Genomic DNA, 23803 nt, shown 5'->3' with positions numbered 1-23803 from the left:
CGCCAGGCCGCGAGCCGGGACCACCCGCGAGAAGCGCAAACTTTTTTTTTTCCCTTTTGCAAAAACTTTTTCTCGCTCTAGCCTCTGGCGCGCTGCCGCTCTTCCCGCTCGCCCCTCACCTCCCTCCTATTTCCCTCCCTCTAGCCGTTCTGGAAGATGAGGCGGGGTAGCTGGAAGGGAGAGTGGGGGTGCCGGGCTTATGGCACCCCCAGGACCCCCAGGATCCTCCCCCTCCCTTGAGGGACCCTACACTGCCTGACCCCCCCACCGCTGAACACGCTGCTGTCGGTGGGCAGTAAATCCCGGCATGGATCCCTGGATCGGCTGTCCACGGAGAGACCCTGAACCAGGGCCAGAAAAACAGATTGGGACATGTATTGGGGGCGACGACAAAGTTATCTGAGAAAGACACATTGGAGGTAGGGTCGTCGACTTTGATAGGTGCTAACAACTTAGCATTCTGCCATCCTGTGTTTTATTTGCCGATCTCACCCTTTGGATGGAACTTGGAAGAATTAGGACAGAGTTGGGGTTTGGGGGAGATGGGGTGAGGGGTTGGGGGCCCTGGACGGACAGCGAGGCGTCTAAGGAACGTGAAAGAGAGAAGCGGCGGCTGGGGAGGCTCTAGGTGCGAGGTGTGTGTTCACGAGGCCACTAAGGGACCCCGGGCCCGAGGCACTGTACCTCAAGCACCCCTGATTACTTCATCTCGAAGATCTGGAGAATACCGCCACCTCCGCACCTCAACAGCTGCGTACTCTCTCATTTCTTCAGGATTTTTTTTTTTTTTTGCTCCCTCTGCTGGTCTTTTCGGTACATGACATCCTCTCCGAGTCTCGGAGGAGAAGGAAGGGGCCTGAGGGAGCAAGGCTTCACCTGCTTTCCCCTACCCCTACCCAAAGCCCAGTTAGGCGCTCAGAGGAGAGGATATGGGAACCCAAAGAAATAGAGGGGCACACTGGCAGAAGCTGCTAGTACAGAGCTGCAGGGTTGAACTGAAAGGGGAGTGTCCTCTCCCTTTGGGTTTGTGTTGCCATGGTGATCAGATGAGAGGAAGGGGCAGCTATTTTAGTCTCTCTGACCTTTATGAGAAAGGGGAAAAAATATTGTGGGGGAAAAGAGTTCTTTTCCCTTCCTGTTACCCCATAGGCAGACCTGCACGTCTGAGCTCTGCTTCCAAGGACCTCGTCCTTGGGTCTGGGGTCCACGGTTTGGCCTGGGAGTCATGGGGAAAAGGAAGCTAGGGAGAGGTTTGGGGCCCTGCAAAGACTGGTAATAATTGTGTGGGGGATGTGGGGGGAGGGCAATGGGAGTCCTATTTGAACCTCCCTCCCCCACATGTCTTTGACCCAGACACCAGTTAGGCCAGAGCAATGGTCACTGGAAAGGAAGGGAGTGCTCCCATCCCAGCCACATGCCCTTCCTCCAAGGGAAGGCTCTCCTGGAACCTAGAGCTTTCTCCTCCCCACCTACCCAGTTCTCTAGACGAGTGGATCTCAAACTCTTTGGTCTCAAGACTCACTCTTAAAAATTATTGAGATTTTGTTTATAGGGTTTATATCCATAAATTTACCATATTAGAAATTCAAACTGGGCATTTCAAAACACAAGAATATACAAGCACACATCCCATTAACAATGATGTCAGAAAGATGACGTAATCACTTCATGCACCCTCTGGAAAACCCCACTGTACATTTTTGAGATCATGAGAATGAAAAAGGCAAATAATAGCTGAGTGTTATCGTGAAAATCATTTTGATCTTGTGGATACCCAGGAAAAGGTCTCAGAGATACCTCGAGGGTCCCCAGACCACACTTGGAGAACCACTGCTCTGGACCATCATCCCAGCCCTTCATGACTCATACCGCTGATTTTTGTTTTCCTCCTTTTTATTAGGAAAGTATAAATGTTTGTTTCCCCATTGGGTCCTGGGGAAAACAGGGAACTACTCTGGGGTCAGCAACCCCTCTCTCCTGACTCCCCCTTCTGGGGCTCTCCCAAACACTCTCCCTCAGCCCTTTCCCTTCTCCCTCCTGACCCTCCCTTAAAGCACTTCAACAGCCCCTACCCTTGGCCAGCCTGTTTCCCCAGCCCCAGGCCAGCTGGGCCCTCTGCCTGCTTCCTCTTGGACTTTCTCTTCTTTAAGAGACTAAGTTATGTTTCTCTGTCTTCTTCCCTCCCTCCCTCCCTAGCCCCTGTCATCTCAGAGGGCTTAGGCCAGGAAATTACCGTTTCTGGGTAGACCCCTGTAGAGGAAACACTTCACTCATCTCCTCGCACATCAACCAGCCTGGAATAGACCGGAGTCTTAACGAGAGAGCACCCATTTGGGTCACACGGGGGTCAGTCAGCCCAGTTAGCCTGGGCTGCCAGCTGGTCTATGGGTGGGGGTGTGGATCAGGAATCTGATGCCTCCTGCCAAGATGCCCTTTGCTTGGGAAGCCCCGATGTGACCTCTTCCGAGCCCCCAGGGCCTCTTGCTAGCTGCAGCCACAGGCCTCCACCACCATATCTGGCACATCCGTCTTGACCACGTTGCCATTGTGGTCGAGGTAGAGGAGGGAGAGAGGTCTTCGGGCAGTGGGGATGCAGCAGGAGGTGCCCAGGGGCCAAGGGTTGTTGGCCTTGAGGAGGCTGAAGACGGCCGAATGGAAGGAGGCAGCGATGCCCGGGCTGCCGGCCAGGTGGGGCGGGCACTGCCCACTGCAGTAATTCAGCTGGTACCCCTCGGGCTGCAGGATCCAGTCCCGCCATCCCAGTTCCTGGAAGTCTACGTAATGGTCTCGCCTACAACATAAGGGGGTCTCAGGCTCACAGGTGGGGGTCCTCCTCCTGGCCCGGCCTACTCCAGGCTCACTGGCCCGGATCTTAAGCTCCAGGAAGGGTCGCTGGTCTCCCACTGTGTCCACCAGCCGCTGCCCTGGTCGGGCCGCTGTGCTATTGTCCTCTAGGGACCTGCAGTCCAGCTGGAGTTTCAGAACTCCAGACTCCTCCCCCCTCAAGCCACTAGAGGGCAGAGTCAGGCCATGCCAGCCCGGGGTGGTCATCAGGTGCTCAGCCAGGAGGGTGCGGGACCCGCGGCGCCTCCTCCTTGGGCCCCAGCGGAAGATCCTCAAGTGCAGGCTGCCAGGAAGGGTGTGGAGCACGTGCAGCCAGAGGCGGGCATGGTATAGGTGGTGGGACCGAGGAGTGGACAGGTGGAAGGTGAGCATGGGGCTGCAGGCTGAAGAAGAGTCTGCCCGGGAGATGCAAAGAGGAAAGAGGAATGTGAGCAGCAGTGAAACGTTCCTCTGAGACTCCCCCACATCCTGCCCACTGCCCTCCCTAGCACCCACCTTGAGAAGAAATTGGGACTCCCTTGCATCCACCACGACTGGCCCCTGCCCCAACACCTGCCTCTCCTACCGCACTCCACTCCCTCTGCCTTTTCTGCTAGGCCTCCCTCCCGCCCCCTTTCCCTGTCTGCTCTCCCATTTCTCTCTCACGCACCTGTGATGGTAGCAAAGCTGATGACCTCCTCCCTGCTGGCTGGAGCCACGCTCCCTGGCTGTAGTCTCTGGAGGGCTCTGGTCAGCGTTGCCTGGGGTGGAGGCTGAGTGATTCTGGGACGGCTGGTCAGGTGCAGGCCCTCCAGCACTTGCTGCTTGGCGAGCTCCAGGACCAGAGCTCGTTCTGCTTGAGGTGCCAATGCGGGGCCTCCACAGGAGGGACATACAGACCCTGCCTGTGTCCACACCAGTGCCCACAGCAGCACCAGCCAGAGGAGCCCCATGATCCTTGCAGATGGCCCCAGGTTGGGATTGTCCGAGGGCAGGCAATTGCTCCTTTGAGTCTGAGTGTACGGGAGCTAATGAAGGCACAACAGCAGCAGACACCAGTGCCACACCTACTCCTGGCCGAGGGTAGAGCCACCAGTCTTCTGTTGCCTGGGACTCAGCAAGGCTGGAAGTGGATCGTCTGATGAGCAGCAGCAGACGATTAGCCTCGTCTGCCAGTGTGACCCCTGCAGCTCATGCCTGGCTACTGACCTGGGGCCTCTTTAGAGCCAGTCACCTGGGCTCCCCACCTAGTGTTCAGCCAACAGACCTACCCACTGAGCCCCAGGATTGGCCCACTGGGCTGCCCATCAGGCCCCTGCAGGGGGTGGAGGTCCCCTCACCCACCCAGAGCTCGGGTTTCACCATCTGGCCATGGTGACAGGGCTTGAGGTAGGGGTATGGGTGGGGGGAGGCAATGTGCACACGCATGATGCAAGAAAGAGGATGATTTCACATGCTCGGTCCCCAAGGTCTGGGACTTGGGGGAGGGGACTCCATATGAGAGGGGTGGGAAGGAATGATTTCCCCCCATCCCTCCAGGCTTTCTAGCTTGCCCAGCAATCACAGCCACAGCAGTTACCATGAGGCAGCTGTGAGTTCCAGGGGTTAGTCCTCAGGACTCAGGGCCAGAACTCTGGTCTCTTTATTACTAGGTGGGGGGGGGCAGAGGTAGGGGGCTGGGGAGGACGGAGTCCTCTTGCCCGAGTCGAGGTGGCAGTGCCACGGGGCATGGCGGTCACCCCCTGACCCTGCCTGTGCTGGCTGCCCAGAGTCCAGTTGGACTGGAGCACCATGTGGAGGAGGGCTGGGATGTGGAGTGGGCAATAGGAGGGGTAGCTACTGGGATGTCTGGGGAAACCCAGAGTGGGAGGGAGTTGATGCAATCTCACAGCAGGGCAGAGTCCATCAAGCCTGGCAGAAGGCACGGGTCTTTGGAGAACCTGTACCCAGCAGCCACTTCTCTTTCGGGAGCTGTGAAGGTTGCCTGAATTTGGGGCATCCTAGAGGTGGTACTGTCTCAGCCATGTTTCTGTTTTATGGGGTGGGAAATGGGGACTTTAGGTGGATTGTTTTGTCTGTTTTGAGAGCAAAGCCAGGAAGATGCAGCAACTTTAGTTCCAGTCTCTGCCCTCCTTATCTCACCTCCTCCCAGACTTTAAATGGAAGGGCCAAGGTTCCCCCCCCTTTTCAGGGTGGTGCTTCTCCGCAGGCCCCCGTTTCTTCAAGAAACTGTGGGGAAAGTGGGTGTGATTTGGAAATGTGCCCTTGCTCCATTTTATTCATTTCCTGCCTATTTATTTATTTAGAGTTACTGATTTTTATTTTTGAATATTGAGATAAATGATCTAGAAAGTGTCACTCAAATCTTTCTCTCAATTCCTAAACCGAGCTGTAAAACAGATAATCTATCTCAAAAATCTTAGAAGGCCAAGAAAACACATGCGCACCAAATGAACTTTTCCTTCCTCACCTGACCACCCAGTTTAAAACCACACGGCTTTAAATTCTACCAATTAGTTAAAATGAAAAAAACTCAGGAGGGTTGGGCTAGCAACCATCTACACCTTAGCGCAAATTCATTGACTTGGCTTTCTTTACCTACTTCGTCACCTAAGATGAACTAACTGTCCTAAAAAGATATTTTGTGTCTTGGCAGAAAAGGGAATTCTGGTGTTTGAGGCTTTAGGGTGGATGTTCTTAAGCCAAACTTTGCCTTGGAATCACCCAAGAGAACATTACAAAATACACATGCTTTACCCATGCTGTGCCCCCCTCCCACCAAACCAGGCATGGGTGTTTGGGTTTGTTCGTTTGTTTGCTTCAGCTCTGCAGATGGTTTCAGATGGACTAGCCCTTGGGAGCTGTCATGAGCCCATCTGTGATCTCCCCCTCCAGAGCGAGAAGGGTGGCGCCTTGGGGAATGGGCTTCAGTACCGCCAGTGCCCACCATGTGGCAGTGCCGTGTCACTGGCAGCAGCAGGCGGGCCGCTGCCCAGCGCTTGCAGCTGAAGGCGCTGCTCTGGAGAGTGGCGTGAGCAGCGCTCCTCCACCTCTTACTCTGGGGACCCTTCCTCCCCCACCAGGAGCCAGGCGGAAGCTGGGTCCTCAGCTCTCTCCCCCTCACCACTGCTGGACAGCAGAGCCCATCCCGAAGGCCCGCATCCCTGCCACCACTGGTTTTGGATGTCATCACCCTCAGCTGTGGCAATGGAGCTTGGTGATGGGTACCGGGCTCTTGCTAGAAACTCCGGGCACGATGTGGTGAGGAGTGGGGAGAAGGATGCCCTCCCCTCCAGGCCCGGAAACACATGGGAGCATCTCTGTCCGGGTCTGGGCTGGCGACTGACAGCTCTCCACCTTGGGGACTGGAACCTCCGGCTGCAGAGTGGCGGTGTCTGCTCATGGGGATGCTTGGGAGAGCTGCCCTGTTGCTGCCCGGGGCCAGGGCCAGCGGAAGCAGCAGGAAGTGGCTGCGGGAGTCACTGGCTCCGTCTCTCCCCCACCTCACTCTGTCAGGTGCCCCCAATTTCCAGCTCTTCCCACCCCCTCGCTGCGGTGCCTGGCCCGCCCTACCTCCACACTGACACTTACGTCAGAACGCAGCTATAAATATGCTCTTAGCATCTTAGTCACTTTTCCCAAGAAGTGCTCCCGGGGTTATAAATACCCCAGCCATCTGCCTCCCAGCCCGCCCTACCACCAGCCTGGCTGGGGGCTGAGGAGTGGGAAAGGATGTGGAAGCCTGAGTGGTTGTCTTAGGGGTCTAGGGCGAGAGGCCAGGAAAAGGTGTGGAAGAAGACGGACCCACACTTTCCCCTCTTTACAAAAGGCAGAGCCAAGAAAGAAAGGGATCAACACTGAGATCCTGGGTTTATTTTTAAATTTGCTGTATTGTTTCGTCACAAATTTTTGACATTCGTTTTCATTTTCAAACAAACTGCATTAAAATATTATGGATCTTGATTACTGAATTTTTTGACACCCCTTAAAATCTTGCCATGGCCCTGGGGACTGAAGCTGAAATTGGAGGGAAGGAAGGAGGAAGAAACTATAATAGGAGGAGGGGTGGCCGGGGAGGGGGATACTTGCAGAAGGAGGGAAAGGCACCAGAAGACTTAAAAATCTCAGGATTTATTCCATGTGCAGCTCGCAGGAGGTCCCTTTGGGAGGACTTTCTCCCTTGGGGTTCCTATTCCAGGACAGGACCTCTTACCTTGATAAGGGTAAGCTGAGCAAACACAGACATCACGTTCCCCAGAGGGCACATGGGTTTTGCGCAAACTCGACCTTGGGCTGCAGACAATATTGACCCCATGGTTCAGGGTTGGTCAACCACAGGGAGGAGATGGTGGGACAAGAAGGGCAAAGGTCTAAAGAGGACCCAGTCTCAGAGCAAATGCCTCCCTCTGCCCATCCCAGGCCGTCCTCTCTTTCTCCCTCCCCACTCAAGTGTCCCTTGGCCATGTCCAGCTTCCAGGCAGGACTCCTGCGTGGAGCATGGGGGTCGGTAAAGAGGAGGCGAGTCCGAGGTCCTAGCAGCCAGCTCTGGGCCATCCCTCTGCCTCCTGCCACATGCAGGTGCCCAGGCTGCCGGTCTACTTGCTGACTGATCTGTCTCATCTTGGGGAGTGAGTACAGAGAAAGGAGAGGAGCAGATAAAACACAGGTTTTTATTAGCCACGAGACCAGCAAAGGTGCATCTGGGAGGGTGGAGGAGACCTAAGAAAGGAGAAGGCGGCAGCCTGGGGGAGGAGGAGGCAAAGACGCAACCATCCGGCCCTGAGGAACCTGTGTGAGGAGAGAGCAGGATGGGCAGGGCAGGCAGGCTCCGTGCCAGTCAGGGTCGTGGCAGGAGACAGAGGACACCCTCAGCTGTCTCCGAGCTTCGTTAAGAGGGCTTAGTGAAGGAATTATTTACAGTGGTACTGGTCTTAAGAACCAAGGCAAGTTGAAGCACCCAGGGAAGAGTCAGAATGAAAAGCCTTTCTGACCCTTTTCTCTGAAGCGGTGCTGTCAGAGCCTAGGGCAAGCTGGGTGGCCAGGCAGGAGCTGCAGGCTGTGGGGACACAGCCACAGTCACAGAGAACCCCTGCACCGAGGCAGAGAGGGAGAGGACATAAAAAATATTCGGACTTCTGTCTCCTTCTCCCCTTTCGATTTCCTGTCAGTTTCTCCTCTTAGGTAAACCCAGCTGGAAGCCAGAGGGCAAAGGGGCTCAGGTGTGTGGGCATGGAGGAGGGCAGAGAAGAACAAAGATTGGGCAGAGTTGTGTGAAAGAGGGCATTAGCAGCCCACCTGGGCAGGTAAGAAGGAAAGGGGCACGAGACACAGAAGTAAGGAGAGGAGGGCAAGCCTCGCTTTTGAAAACAGTGACATACTCTTTAGTGAATCCAAAGGAGCTCCCTGGGGATCCAGAAGATCAGAGGAAGGGGCCGGGTCAACTCATCTTGGGGTGGGGCCCATGGAGTGGAAAGGGCAGGAAGGCAGAGCAGATTATGGGGAGGATTAAGGGGGAACTAAGGGTGTCCTGGCTAGGGAAGCTGATGGCCTTACTCATGGTCAGAGGTGGATCAGAGTCTCTGGGGTGGGGGATGAGCATGGGGGGCTTGTTTGTTGCACTATCTTCCTGAAGAGGCTGGTGGTCACAGAGATGGTACAGGGATGCTCGAATCACAGGCGGGATCATTTCCATGGCTTGTGGAGGAGGAGAGACTGCTTTCTGGACATAGGCAATAAGGGGTCACTCCCTCCCCTCCAGGAAGGGCCCCTCTGTGAGGGCATGCTTCCCCATCCCACTTGGGCGTCCCCCCCAGCCCGCCTAACTGCACCCACAGGCCTCTACCACCATGTCAGGGATGTCAGTCTTGACAATGTTGCTGTCCCTGTCATAGTAGAGCAGAGACAGGGGGTGCCGGACAGTGGGCACACAGCAAGAGCCCCCTCCAGTGGTGCCCGCCGCTGCGTTGGCCTTGAGCAGATTGAGCACTGCGGTGTGAAAGGACGCAGCGATGCCTGGCATGCCTGCCACATGCAGGGGGCACTGCCCTGTGCAGAAGTTCATTGCGTAGCCCTCAGGCTGGATGATCCAGTCGTGCCAGCCAATCTCACGGAAGTCCACAAAGAACTCTTGACGACAGCACATCCTGGACCCACTCTGGCAGTCGATGCCTTGCCGGCGGACCCGGTGCTTGCCCCCAACTCTTACCTGGGCTGCCACGAAAGGCCTATGGGTAGCCTCACCCAGGATGACTGAGTCCCGAGCTACCTGGCCTTCAGGCACCAGTTCCACCGTCAGGTGTCCCTGGCTGCAGGCAGCCTGAGCTTCAGGGCCCAGGAGGAGCTGGTGCCAGCCACTGGCATCCACTTCCAGCAGGTGCTGGGTGGCCAACGTGAGGTTGGTGTCGTGTGGGCCTGGCGTAAGGACACTCACTTTCAAAGGCCGGGTGGTATTCGCGGGGAGCTGCGCAAAGAACATGAGGCTGGCCTGCTGGATCTCCATGCCCCCAGCGGTTCTATCAGAGAAGTGGAAATCAAGACGAGTCTGGTTGATGTTGGAGAGGTCTGTGGACACAAGAAGCCCCAGTCATTCCTACATTCAGAGGGTCAATTCTACCAGCTACCGCTCTTTCCTCACCATACTTGAGCTCTCTGCTGCTTCCTTCAGGACACTTGTTTCTCTCTTGGCTTCTGTGACGCAGCGCTCTTACGATTCTACTTTGGTCTTTGCTGGCTTTTCTTTCTCTGGCCATCCCTTCAAAATGAGAGCGCCCCAGGAAAGGTCTTTAACCTTCCTTTCTTTTCACTCTACCCTGAGGGGAACCCTTATCCACACTTGTGGTCGGCCAACACAATCTTTATGCTGGCGATTCCCAAATCTGTACAGCCAGTCCAGATCATTTTTCACATCTGGACTGGACACAAAGATTTGGGAATCACCATGTTTCAGGCCTAAATTCCCAACTACTTAATTTGCCACCTGACTGTCCTGCCGGCTCATTAAAGCCAATTTGTCCCAAATAGAAATCATTATTTTCCTTCCTAGAAACCTATCTTCCTGTTCTTTTTTGAACTGATGATACTACTACCTTCCATATCACCTCTAGAAACCCTGTGAAACCCTAGCATCATCTTCCCCATTCCCATTTCCAATCCCTCACTACGATGGTTCTAAGGTCTGTGCATATCTTTCTATGCCCATTACTACTGCTGCAGGTTCCTCTCATTCTGTTGCCCTACTGAAACACTTAATTGGGCTTCTCTTCCCCTCACTTCACTAAAATCGCTTTTGTCAAGATCGCCAACATCTTCCACGTTGCCAAATTCAATGGTCTACTCTTTATATTTATCTTACTCCATCTTTAAGCAATGTTTGACACTGTTAACTATTCTCCCCTTCATGAAATATTTCCTTCTCTTGACTTTTTTGACAGGGGACTCTCCATCTCAGTTTCCTTTTTTGACAGCTCCTCTTCCTTTGCCTGCCCTCTAAATGTTGGAGGTCTGAGTTCTCTTCTCTTCTCTATCCACACTCCCACAATGATCTCGGCAATTCCCATGGCTTTAAATTCTATCTGCTGGGGGAGCAGATGTGACTCAAGCAGTTGGGCACCTGCCTCCCACACGGGAGGTCTTGGGTTCAGTTTCAGGTGCCTCCTAAAGAAGAAGAGCAGACAATAAGCAGACACAGTGAGCAGAGACAATGAGCAGACAACGAGCAGACAGATGAGGGAGCCATCTCTGGGGGGTGATGTGGAGAAATTCTATCTTCTGATGACTCCTGAATGTATATCTCTGGCCCTGACCTCTCCCTGTATATCCAACCGCCTATTTAACATTTCACTTAGATAACATATTCAAAAAAAGAACTCTAGATTTACCACCCCTCAATCCAAACTTAAATTTTCCCTTGTCCTCCTTTTGCCTGTAAAACGCTTGTTCAAGGCCAGACTTTGATTTTCTTCTTCCCCTATTTTGAGGTTATATGCAAGATCTGTCAGTTCTGCCTCCAATTTGTGATATAATTTCACTTGTTCCCATCTTCTCATTATACATTGGTCCAGTAATCTTTTTCTTGAGCTTTGTGTAGTAGTTTCCTAAGTGATTCTCTCTTGTCCTCCAAACCATTCTCCACTCAGCCACCAGAATGCTCTTTTAATTACACAGATCTGATCAGCTTAATCTCCTCAGTTTAAAACACTCCAAAAGCTTCCCATTGCTATTTGGATAAAATCTAAACTCTTTAATGCGACCTACACCTAAAACGTGTGTGATTAGTCATTCTGCTGTTTATTTACTATATTCTACCTAGACTGGCTTTTTTTTTTCTCTTGAACTCACCAAGCAGGTACCCACTGCATGGTCTTTGTACTTGCTATTCCCTTGCCTGGAATGTCTTTCCCAAGATCTTCATATAATGGGCTTCTTTTTTTGGCACTCAGCTCAAATGTCTCTCTTCAGAGAGCCTTCTCCACTACTCTAAAGTAGCCTTTTTTTAGTCACCTGTCATTCTTTGTGATCAGTTTCCTTTTTTGTTCATTTGTTTACTCTGCACTTCTCCTACCCTCCCTCTACCCCTCAGCTAGAATTCAAGCTCCATGAAGGTAGAGCTTGTGCCTGTGTTGTATCCCTACTGCTGGCACATAGTAGGCACTTAGTAAACTTTTGTGGAATTGAGTGGGCTTTTATTCTTCTTTTACAGTGACACCAGAATTATTTTCTAAAAACTTGGCTGGACCATAAATTCATGGACTCAAAAACCTTATTGGTGAAAGAAACCCAAACTCTTTTAGCAACAAGTGATTAAATGTTCATTGTGATTTGACCTAAGCTACTTTTATTTTTATTTTTCAAGTAAAGGGTGCTTTATTGTGAGGATACAGCTCGCACTATCATGGGCATTGAAGGACAGGAAATAAAGTTCAACGAGCTCTGCGTGAATTGGAAAATCAGGAATAAGACTATTCTCAATAACTCTCAGGGCCAACACGGTCTCTCTCATCTCTATCTCTCTGGGTAAGTCTGCTCCATTCTTCTCGCTCTGTGTATTACTTCTGCTTCCCTTGATAATTTTCTTGAGTCCCAAAATGGTGGGCCCAGCTCCTAAATCTTAGGACTGTTTACTCAACTCTTCCTAGCTAAGTGAGCTGGTTTTCCAGTGTCCCAATTCCAAAATCCTGGAAGAGGATTGACCCAACTCACCTCTTCTTGCTAGGTCAGCAAGCACCCTATAGTTAGAACTCCTTAAGTCACTCCATTTACGGCAGGCAAACACATGACCAGCAGGGGCTGTAGTTAGACTAGTACATTATGAACAACAATGTACAACATCTCCCAATAGCCATGACTTTGTGTAGTCCATTAGTCCCTTCCCACGTCAACTCTGGGCTTAGCCGTGGGACTTGATTTGGCCAATGGGACAATAGGAAGTACAGTGCAAGAAGAAGCTTTGATAACCACTTACACATTAAGATTTTGTCTTTGGAAGCCAGCTACTGTGGTGTAAAGAAACTTGGGCTAGACTACTGAGTAATGAGAGGCCATGTGGAGGGAGACTCTGGAGAAGGAGAGACCTTCTTAGATGTTCTAGCCCCATCTGAGCTCCCAACTGAATGCAGGTCACATGAAAAAGCAAAGCTGTATCACATGGAGCAGAACTGTCCAGATAAGCCCAGTTAAACTACGAAACCATGAGAAATAATAGACTTGTTGTTTTAAGCCTCTATGTTTTGGAGATGGTTTGTTATTTATTGATAGGTAACTGAAATTAGTACCAGAAGTGAAGTGCTGCCATAACCCAAGTCTAAAATATGTGGTATTGGCTTTGGGACTAGCAGGTGGGAAGTGGTTGGAAGGATGATGAAAATACTGTTAGTGGAGGCTGGAAGAGTGGTGAGGAAACTGCTGTTAAAACCTGGAGAAAGGAACCTGTGTTACGTATTGGCTATTGCCTGTGGTAACTTGAAAGATAGAAAAACCATCTAACTATTGTGAGTTTAGCTAAAGATATTTCCAAGCAGAATGCTGAAAATGCCAATTGCCTAAGATATTTCAGGAGAGAGATGAACTAAAAGAGGAACTCTTCAATTTTTAAGCAGAATTTAGGGAAAATATTTCCACCTAGAATTTGTTAGACTGAAAAATAAAACCCTTTCTCATCTCTTTCCATCCGGCAAAAGTTTCTCAAAGTAAGAAACAGCCTTAGGGCAAAAATCAGATCCAAGGCACTGCCAATAAAACATGGCCTCAGAGTGAAAACCAAAACAAATAAAGGGTCCGTTATAAGATGCTTTGTTAGGATTTAAGATCTTTGTTAAAATTTAAGGTGGTGTTTTGTAGACCCTCTCAACTTCTAAGACGCAAGATGACTCAACCAAGAGACACAGTGAGGAAACACAATGAGAAAAGCAACAAAGCGGGAGCGGAAGTGGCCCAGGCAATTAGGCACCTCCCTCCTACATGGGAGATCTCCGGTTCAATTTCCACTGCCTCCTAAAAAGAAGGCCAGCACACAACAAACAGACACGGCAGATGCAGACATCGAGGGGATGGGGTGAAATAAACAAATAAATCTTTAAAAAAAAGAGAGAAAGAGAGAATTTGAATAGTGAAAGCAGCAGGGAGAGAGATAAACGGGACAGAGATAATTCAAAATGAAAAGAGGTCTCTGGACCCCCAACTTCTTTAGGCAGGAAGCGGGCTGAGAAAACTACTCAGTCTCAAACACCAAAGGAAAGACATCTCAGAGGGTGGAGCTGAGGGCTAAGAGGGTGGACCCAGCAGCCAAGAAGAACAGTGTTGAGCAGTGGGTAAATCCTACCAGGGAGCATAACCAAGAGAATTCTGGATTTGGGGTGGACTGAGAATTATGCTTGGCTGGATATCAGAATTTCTATGGATCAGTGATCTGTCTGTGTTCCTGACTCTCATCCCCCATTTTAAAGAGGGGTACCTATTATGGTTGTTCTGTTAGGTGTATGGGAGGCAGATAACTTGTGTTTTTAGGTCTCAGGCACTGGTGTGCTGATAAATGTTTAACAACTGGTCTCCAGGAAAAAAAAAAGGAAAGAAATAGAAGAGCCTCGATTCTTAGTGTTCGCTAATTTCTGTGGTGTGAATACACGCACCATGGGTCTTAGATGAGCATGACTGTATTTTGCAAGTGGGAAGGACATGAATTATTAGGGGCCAGAAGGCAGCCTCCTGTAGACTGTTACATGGTGGCCCCCAATGACCAATACCTCATGTTTTCACTCTTTTGTGCATTTCCTTCCCACATAGATTCTGGACTTGGCCATCTACTCTCTTTGGCTAATGTGTCATTAGCAAGCACAATACAAGGAGAAGTTAATCACTTATGTCCTCTTGGAATCCAGCCACCATACTTTAAAGACGCTCGGGCTAGACTACCGAATAATAATAGGCCATGTTCAGAGAGGCCATGGAGGCAAAGAAACCATCTTAGATGTCCCAGTTGAATACAGCCTCATGAGTGATCTCAGCTACAGTGGATGGAGCATAACTGTCCAATGAGTCCAGTTAAGTCACAAAGTGATGGGAAGTAATAAATCATCCTTGTTTTATGCCGCTATCTTTTGGGCTGGTTAGTTAATAAGCAGTAGATACTGCAAACAAAAGTTGTGTACAGTGGCATCCCCTCAGCAGGTTGGGCAAACATAGGCATTGACATTTTCAAGATGTTTCTTCCTGAAACCTAATATATTTGGACTGACACTAGGCAGAATGAGAGGTACAGGGTATCCAGTTCAGAACTCGCAGAGCCCCCAGTGCCCCTCGCCCTTTGGTTTCTACCCTTCCTTACCCTAGTTTCCCTAGTGCCCCAGGCTCTCTCTCTTCCTGTCTCCAGCAACAATTCTCAGATCTTTCTTTCACACTATGGTGTAGATGATAGCTTAAATTGGAATGAAAACTTCAAGCTAAAATATTTAAATATAAAAGGTGGAATCCAGGCATCAGGCCTCCTCACCTCCAAACTTCCTTTTTAACTTCATCTCAGATCAGGCCCTCTCTGGCTTGAATGTTGTCTCTGTGAATTCATTCATTTGCAAATATGTGGCATGTATATAGCCTTTGAAGTTGGGGAAAACTGTGTTTGAATCCTGTGCCGGCCACTTGCAAGCTGCTTGACCTGAGCTATGTGAATTATCTTTGAGTCTCACTGTCTACATTTAAAAAAATGGGAATAATGAAGTCCATTTAATGGGGTGGTTGTGAGCATCAAATAAGATGAGACAGTTCATCCTTGTTGTTACCATGTGCCAGAAACTGGGCTAAGCACCAGGGATACCAATGTGAAAGAGCCCCTGGACTGCAGTGTTGGGGGGACTCATGGTTCATGTCCATCTGCCAGCCTTATATTCATCCACCCCAAACTACTTTTCAACTCCCAGTGCAGTCTATTCCTTTGGACTTTTGCTCATATTTCCCCCTCAATTTAATATGCCATTTACAATTCTCTATCCACTGATATCCAACTTAATCTATGATGCCAGCCCATTTACCACCTTTTTCTGAAAGACTTCAGCATTTCACCAGGACCCACTGAATGACTCCTGGTCCAGCATGCTCTTGTGCCCTTACCCAGCATTTATTTCATTCTGACTTATGTTCTTATTAATTTATTCCCAGTGACAGGAGCTGAGTCTTTCCTCTATTACCTGCTCCCTCCCACCTTAGAAATTAAACTTTTTAAAAAGTAGGTAACACTTAAATAGCACTTATTCAGTTTGGGGGCTGTCTAAGCACTTTACCTGTATTAAGTCATTTAATCCTCTCAACTATTCTCTCATTATTTCCCTTTTATAAATGAGAAAACTTATCTATTAACAACAAAGTCACACAGTTAGTAATGGCTGAGCAAGGATTTGAGCCCAAGCAATCTGGCTCCTATATTTGTACTCTTGTAAGTACCTCGCGCTAACCAATTGCGCAACTGGAGCGCCCTGTTTGTACTCTTAATCACCAGCAGAAACTCCCTTTTGAACTAGATTAGGGCCTCATCCATCTACTGGGGTCTCTAGACTGGGTCAAGCTGACCTCCAGTGTGCTTGATTATTTGAACCACTACTTCTAATTGAGCAACTACTATGCTTACAAGAGGCAGAGTGGTATAGGGGTCAAGGTCATGGATTCCAGAGCTGGGCCAGCTGGTTCCACCACTTATCAGACATGTGACACTGGGCAAGTTACTCAACCTCTTCAGGCCTCAGTTTCATCATTTCTAATATAGGGAGAACAGAAGCACTTGCCTCATTGGGTTTTGTGAGGGTCTAATATGTAAAGGATTTAGAATGCAATAAACCAATAAACATTGGATAAGTGCTAGTTATTCCTTTTTTTAAAATTTTTTGTTGTCTTTTTTTTTTTTTAAGATAAATAGATCACGCAAAATGCTAGTTATTTCTAACCCACACTAGCCTCTGGTGAAAACATGAGCAATCAAAGACAGTTCCTGACCTCAAGGAGTCGCGCTTCTGTAGGAAGAGAGACTTCACAGAAAGTGGACACAGAGGATTCCTCAGCTGCAGGTGGTTCAGGGGGCGGGGGTACCTCTGCCACTCAGGTCAGGTGGGCTCTTTGAGGATGGGAGCGCTAGGTTCTGAAGGAAGAAGGGAGCAGGCCCTGTCCAGGGGAAAAGGGTCAGGGATGGGAAGGGCCTTTGGGGCCTGAAAAAGAGCTTGTAAAAGGTCGGCGAGGTCAGCGTGCTCTTCTGCTTCTGGGGTCCTGTCTTCGAATTCCTGATCTTGCCAGCTGTGCATTACAGTCTCCAGCTCCTCCCCACTCTGTGGAAGTAACTCTCTCTTCCCCTTTAGCCTCTACCCACCTCTGAGCGGGGCCCTGAAATATCAAGGCCAGAGGGCAGGGGTAGGGTGGTGAGATTTCATAGTCCAGATATTTTACTTCCCCTTTTTTTGCCCAAATGAGGCACCTGGAGGGGGGGAGGCGGGGAGAAAGGGGCTCATTCCTGGGGCCTGAGAAAGGACAGACTCCCCAGTTCCCAGGCCCTGTGTCCAAGGCCCAGGAAGTGGACGGACTCATAACCTGTGGAAGTTTGTGGGGATGGGGGCAGGCAGTCTTGGAAGAAACAGAATTTGCCGACTCCCTAGCTGTTCATTGGTCAGGTCCGAGCTACCTCAGAGAGCCTGGGGGGTGGGAGCCTGGGCTTAGGAAATCACAGTTTGTGGGAGGCAGGGGTTGGAATGGTTTGGGAGAGGGCGTTGGGCTAGGTTAATGAGGAAACTTTTCCTCTCCTTGAGAGGTCAGGTTTGGGGGAAGATCTACAGGCCAGGAACGTACCTGTCTCAGCAAAGCTGATGATCTCATACTCCTGTGCCCTGTTGGCCCGTGGAAGTGTCCCCCGTGGGGGTCCACGGAGGCGCTGCAGGGCAGTCCTCAGAGCAGCTCTGGACACAGGCCGGCTGCGCGTCGGGCGCTGGCTGAGGTGCAGTTTGTCCAAGATGCTTCTCTTGGCCAGGTCGAGAAGCAGCTCCCGCTGGCTCGCCAGGTCCAAGGTGGGGACCCCACATGACGGACACTGACCCCCAGCTCTGGGAGTGGCCACTGGGGCCAGAACCAGGACCAGGAAGGCCAGGAGCAGTGAGGAGGCCATTGCTGGAAGTGGTTCTCCCTGAGCGACACAGTGGAGACCGAGCTGCGAGCCCGGGGCTCAGGGTCTCAGCAGCTGTGGGGCTCGTGTCCTGGCTGCCGTGCGCCCCTGGCGGGGTGTGTGTCCAGCTGGCATGACTCCAGGTTGCAGGAGATCACGGTGCAGCCAGACATCTGACAGAGAGGTGAAGCCAGCCCCCGGTAGATCCTGGCAGGAGCTGCCAGAGCCTAGTCAGGGGACGTACGGGTGGGGGATGTGGGGGATGTGGGGGAGGTTGGTTGGTTTGGGGGAAAAAAAATGTCCCTTGGCCAATGTTGGGAGACAGTTGTTACCCACGTGAGCTGCCAGGGGACAAAGGTTAGAGCTGAAATTCCTCCTCAGATTGTGAGCGATGCTGGCAAGCCCAGAGGAAAGGGGAGGGAGTGGGGCGTGAGCATTAGAGGGTGACTCGGAAGAGAGGGGGCTATTGGCAAGGCTCTCTGGGTCATCATCAGTGGAGAGCTGCATTCTCCTTTGCCAGAAGCCGTCCTCTCCAAGCCTGCCCTTTCCCCACCTGCCCTTCTTTCCTGCCTGGGACTCACAATCCAGACTCCTCTGTTAGCCCCAGGGGTGGATCTAGCCCCGGGGGGGACTTGAAGACCCCCCCAGTCTGAAGCGAGGGGAGAGGAGGTGCCCCAGTGAGATCATGTGTCCTCAGAGGGAAATCTGAAGGTGGTGCGGGGCCTTGAGAGCTAGATTTTTAAAAAATCAACTTTATTGTTACATATTAATAAAGCACCCAATTCATCCAAAGTGTACAATCAATGATATTTGGTATAATCACATCATTGTGCATTCATCGCTTCAGTCACTATTAGAACATTTTTATTATTTCAATAATAATAATAAAAAAACAAAAAACAGACAAACCAGAAAATTCTTCACCTCTCAATCCCTCTGTTTTCCCTGCTGTACATAGCTGCTATTTCTGACTCTTCTTGCATAATTTTTTTTTTCCCTATTTGGTTGCATCATCATCTTTTTTTTTCTGCTGCTTCACCGGGTGTGGCCTGTGCCTCTCTGCGCCAGGCAGGTCTAGGACGCCTTTTTTTTTTCTTACCAGGAGGCCCTGGGGATTGAACCGGGTACTCCATATGGTGAACGGGAGCTCAATTGCTTGAGCCACAGCTGCTTCCCCACAATTATTTATTTATTCAGCAGTTTTATTGAGACATAGTCACATATAATCACATACAATCCATCCAAAGGGTATAATCAATGGCTTGTCATATAATCACAATGTTGTGCATTCATCATGACAAAAAATTTTAGAACCATTTCATTACTCCAAAAAGAAAAAGTCCACACCCCTTCCCCAGCCCTACATGACCACTAATCTAATTTCATCTTTGTAAATTGACTTATGTTTACATTTTATATAAATGGAATCATATGATATGTTTCACAATATATCTAGTTCATACTAGCACAATCACCCAGTATTTGTCCTTTCGTGTCTGGCTTGCTTCACTCAACATAATGTCCTCCAGGTTCATCCATGTTGTCATATGCCTCATGACTTCATTTCTTCTTACAGCTGCATAATATTTCACGTGTGAATACACCACAGTTTGTTTATAAATTCATCGGTTGATGGACACCTGTGTTATTTCGAACTTTTGGCAATCATGAATGACACTGCTATGAACATCGGTGTGCAGATGTCTGCTTGTATCACTGCCCTCAGTTCTTCTGGGTATATACTCAGTTGTGGTATTGCAGAGTAACATGACAAATATATATTCAACTTCCTTAGAAACTGCCACTTTTTTTTCTAAAGATTTATTTTTATTTATTTCTCTCCCCTTCCCCCGCAGTTGTCTGCTCTCTCTGTCCATTCGCTGTGTGTTCTTCTGTGTCTGCTTATATTCTTGTCAGCGGCACCGGAAATCTGTATCTGATTTTGTTCCATCATCTTGCTGTGTCAGCTCTCCATGTGTGGGGCGCCACTCCTGGGCAGGCTGCCTTTTTTTTTGTGCTGGGCGGCTCTCCTTACGGGGCGCACTCCTTGTGCATGGGGTTCCCCCATGTGGAGGACACCCCTGCGTGGCACGGCACTCCTTGCGTGCATCAGCACTGTGCGTGGGCCAGCTCACCACATGGGTCAGGAGACCCTGGGTTTGAACCCTGGAACTCCCATGTGGTAGGCAGACACTCTATCCATTGAGCCAAGTCTGCTTCCCTGTCAAACATTTTTGAGACCTAGATTCACTCATCCTTTGGGGTTTATACTGTTTAGGAAAAGAAGTTTTAAAATTCCTCAGAACTTAGCTCTTTTCCTCAAAGGTCCAGAGTAGCGGATCTCTAGGAAAAGGCCTTTCTTTCCACAAAGGAAATTTGCCAGGCAAAGGTGGGAGGTAATGTGAGGAGAATGGGTTTTTAAGCTAGGGAGCCGTATAAAATTCTGCCTCTTCCTCTTACTAGCTGTGTCCTTCTGAGCAGGTTACTTGACCTCTCTGGCTTCAGTTTCTTTCTCTGAGAAATGGGAATAATGATTATTCATGATTCCAAAATCCAAAAAGCTCTGTAAACCACAAGTTTTTTTCTAACTTATATGGTAGCAAAACTTGACCTAAATGGAAGTGAGGTTATTTACAGTCTTTTTAAAAAAATCCCATGAGATTACTTATGCATTTTTACTGCAGGAGTATTAATTATTCGATGCTGCCCTGGGGATATGTGTACCATTTCACCTTTCTAAAACTTGAAAAATTCTGAATTCTGAAGCATATCTTGTCCTAAGGATTTCAAATATGGGATTGTAGACTATAAGTGATATGGGCTATGTGTGGGGGCTGTGTGTTTCTTCATGAATAACCTGGGCTGTGTGTGTAAACTTGCTAAAACTTAAGATTTCAGCATAAGCCATGTGTGCATGCAAACAGTAAGAACTGAAGCCCCACCTTTCATAACCATGCCAACCACTCCAGTCTACCTAGTTCCCGGAAAGCCAATTAAGTGATACAGGCTCTATAGGCTTTGGATATTCAGGGAGGACATAGACTAAATATGTTAATTCAAGCTTATCTGGAATGTGGGGGATGTGTGTTAATTCAAGCTTATCTGGTACTCAGACAAAGCACCATTTGACTCCCCACTCCTACATCCTCTGCATAAAAAGGACCCAAAAATCCGATTTGGGGCTCGACGTTTTGAACAAGAGTCCACCATGCCCAGCAGTCGTTAATAAATTTTTCTTCTCAAAAATATTCCTGAGTCCTGGCCTTCCACACACAATCATTGACTTGCTCTGCTTCCATAACATAATGATTGTATTAGTCAGCCAAAGGGGTGCTGATGCAAAATAGCAGAAATCAGTTGGTTTTTATAAAGGATATTTATTTGGGGTAGGAGCTTACAGATACCAGTCCATAAAGTGTAAGTTACTTCCCTCACCAAAGTCTATTTTCATATGTTGGAGCAAGATGGTTGCTGACATCTACGAGGGTTCAGGCTTCCTGTGTTCCTCTGGGCTCAGCTGCTCTGTTTTCTCCACAAGGTCAGCTGTAGACCATCAGGTGAATGGCTCTGTCTCCCTCCTTGGGGCTCCAGCTTCAGCATCAAACTCCAACATCAAAACTTCAAAATTAAGAACCCACAACTCGGGAAGCAGATTTGGCTCAATGGATAGAGTGTCTGCCTAGCACATGGGAGGTCCAGGGTTCAAACAAGGTCTCCTGACTCATGTGATGAGCTGGCCCATGCGCAGTGCTGATGCGCAAGGAGTGCCCTGCCACGCAGGGGTGTCCCCCGCGTAGGGGAGCCCCACGCACAAGGAGTGCACCCCATAAGGAGAGCTGCCCAGTGTGATAAAAGTGCAGCCTGCCCAGGAGTGGCGCTGCACACACATGGGGAGCTGATGCAGCAAGATGATGCAACAAAAAGTGATGCAGATTCCCGGTGCCGCTGACAAGGATACAAGCGGACACAGAAGAACACACAGCAAATGGACACAGAGAGCAGACAACTGGGGGAAGAGGAGGGGGGATAAATATATAGAAAATAAATCTTAAAAAAAAAAGAACCCACAACTCTGTCTTTTGCCATGCCTTTTATCTGTAAGTCCCCACCAAGCAAAGGGTGGTGACTGAATGCCCTACTGGCACAAGAGGTTTATATAATTACTTAATCAAGCAAACCTCTGAATCCAATATAATCTTAATATGCCCAGAGGAAAAGATCAGTTTACAAACAAAATCCAAAATTTCTTTTTGGAGTTCATCAATAATATCAAACTGCTACACTCCACCTTCTGAATTCCAAAAAGATATTACAGTATTAAAAAAAAACAAAAAACCTTAAATCAGTTACAATGCAAGTACTAAATCATACCACAATCAATTTAAAGAAATACAGTTTGTCTTGGGGCAAAGTCCTATCTGCTATAGACCTCTGAAACTTACAAAACAATTCATCTACTTCCAATACACAAATGGACAGACAAAGGATAAACATTTCACAATAAGGAAAAATTGGGGGGGAAATGTGAGTCAGGGGTCCTCTACAATTCAGTAAACCCACAGGGCATCCTCCATTCAATTTCAGTCTAAGAGTCATTCTTAAGATGATGGTTTCTTCTCCTTGGTGCCTTATGGGAACCCACTCTTTCCACATGCTTGCCCAATGGCCATTTTCTTGATTCCACCCTCATCAAGCATCTGGGTGTCGACCCAGCTCCAGACCTCTCCCTCCAAGAGTGTTGGGGTGATTGCCACACCTTACCCAATCTTTGGGTTAGAGTCTTAACCCCCCTAGAACACTGACATGAAGACAACATTCCCCCTAACCTTTGGCATACAGGCTCAACCCTCTCAGAGCAATGAGTTGACCACCTGGCCTTCCCTAACCTTTGGGGCACAGGTTCACCCCTCTCAGACCTGTGCAGTGCTGACCTTAACCACCCTAAAATCTGGGGAATGTGCTCCACCCTCTGTATTCCCTGGGGTGGCAAAACTTTCCCAGAACATTGGACACAAACATCCACCCTCTTCAACGGGTGGCGCAAACTCACCCTCTCTGTACTCATGGGTGGAGCTCCTCTCGTGGCCCAGGGTGATGTCCTGATTCCAGATCTCAGCTGCCATGGTTTTCCTCTTAAAGCTGTTTCTCCTTCAATCTCTCCTTTCCATGTCCCTTTTAGTCCAAGCTGACAGTGTTCTTTTTCATACAGTTCTCTCAAAAACTTTGTTGGTTTAGCATTTAAGAAGCAGGGGTCCAAACCATCAGACAGTAAGACTTTCCATAAGTCTTTCCAAGATAACTGCATCTTCAATCCTGATTTATAAGATCCAAATTTAGTTAAGTCCTCCAGTGGGGCACTTTCATCTGGGAGTTTGATTTCCAGGGGCTTGAAATTTCCAAAATCAGTTTTTGTTTTCCTTGTGCTTAGATTCTCTCTCTTGTCTAGCATTTTGCTATAAGCTGCAAGCAGAAGTCAAGCCTCATTCTCTGGATTTACTTTGGAAATTTCTTCAGCTGAATGCCCAGGATCACCATTTTCAAATTCTGCCTTCCATTAAACACCAGCAGTTAATCTTGCTATGTTCTCTGCAATTTTAAAACACAGATTGCCTTTCCTCCAGTTTCCAATAATGGTTTTATCATTTATTTCTAAGGCATCATAAAAAATCTCTTTAGGGGAAGCGGATATGGCTCAATGGATAGAGCTTCTGCCTACCATATAGGAGGTCCAGGGTTCAATACCCAGGGCCCTTCTGGCCTGTGTGGTGAACTGGTCCACGTCAAGTGCTGTCATGCACAAAGAGTGTCACCCTGCACAGGGGTGCCCCTGTGCAAGGAGTGGCCCCTGTGCAAAGAGTGCAGCCCTGTGCAGGAGAGCAGACCACCCAGGAGTGCTGCCCACACAGAGAGCTGATGTAGCAAGATGATGCAACAAAAAAGAAACACAGAGAAGAGACAATATGAGGCACAGTGAACTAGGGAACTGAGGTGGCAAAAAAATGATCACCTCTTTCCCATTCCAGAAGATCCCAGGATGGGTTCCCAGAGCCACCTAATGAAAATACAACAGACACAGAAGAACACACAGCAAATGGACACAGAGAGCAGACAATGGAGGGGGGCGAATAAGAAAAATAAATAATTATGCCAGATTAAAAAAAAATGTCTCTACAGCATCCATATTTCTATCAACAGTCTCTTCAAAGTAATCTAGGCCTTTTCCAGCAAGCATTTCACAATTCCTTCAAAAAATACCCCTTACCCAGTTATAAAACCATTCTAGCATTTTGGTAATTGCAAAAGCACTTCCCCACTCCTTGGTACCAAATTCTGTATTAGTCAGCCAAAGGTGTGCTG

General features: G+C 49.1%; 2 protein-coding genes across 2 annotated transcripts; both read right to left on the bottom strand.

Annotated features, from left to right (window-relative positions):
* Positions 1-2359: 2359 nt before the first annotated feature.
* On the bottom strand, positions 2360-3879 carry INHBE (inhibin subunit beta E). Its single transcript, XM_058308305.2, has 2 exons — positions 3494-3879; positions 2360-3239 (listed from the first exon to the last, which is right to left on the bottom strand). Exons 1-2 carry the CDS (start codon positions 3774-3776, stop codon positions 2485-2487), a joined length of 1038 nt encoding a protein of 345 aa, XP_058164288.1. The 5' UTR covers positions 3777-3879; the 3' UTR covers positions 2360-2484.
* A 2795-nt stretch (positions 3880-6674) lies between these two features.
* INHBC (inhibin subunit beta C) lies at positions 6675-17696 on the bottom strand. Its single transcript, XM_012520755.2, has 2 exons — positions 17137-17696; positions 6675-9384 (listed from the first exon to the last, which is right to left on the bottom strand). The coding sequence occupies exons 1-2, from the start codon at positions 17447-17449 to the stop codon at positions 8642-8644; spliced, it is 1056 nt and encodes a 351-aa protein (XP_012376209.2). The 5' UTR covers positions 17450-17696; the 3' UTR covers positions 6675-8641.
* Positions 17697-23803: the final 6107 nt, after the last annotated feature.

Source organism: Dasypus novemcinctus, chromosome 12, assembly GCF_030445035.2.
Source record: "Dasypus novemcinctus isolate mDasNov1 chromosome 12, mDasNov1.1.hap2, whole genome shotgun sequence".
Taxonomy (NCBI): domain Eukaryota; kingdom Metazoa; phylum Chordata; class Mammalia; order Cingulata; family Dasypodidae; genus Dasypus; species Dasypus novemcinctus.
The sequence above is the reverse complement of the archived record's forward strand: the minus strand, read 5'-3'. Positions and strand labels throughout refer to the sequence as shown.

Coding starts and splice junctions, on each gene's coding strand:
- INHBE (XM_058308305.2), bottom strand. CDS start 3,776: ATGGGGCTCCTCTGGCTGGTGCTGCTGTGGGCACTGGTGTGGACACAG. Junction 3,240..3,493: donor CAGCTTTGCTACCATCACAG/GTGCGTGAGAGA, acceptor TCTCCCGGGCAG/ACTCTTCTTCAGCCTGCAGC.
- INHBC (XM_012520755.2), bottom strand. CDS start 17,449: ATGGCCTCCTCACTGCTCCTGGCCTTCCTGGTCCTGGTTCTGGCCCCA. Junction 9,385..17,136: donor CATCAGCTTTGCTGAGACAG/GTACGTTCCTGG, acceptor TTGTGTCCACAG/ACCTCTCCAACATCAACCAG.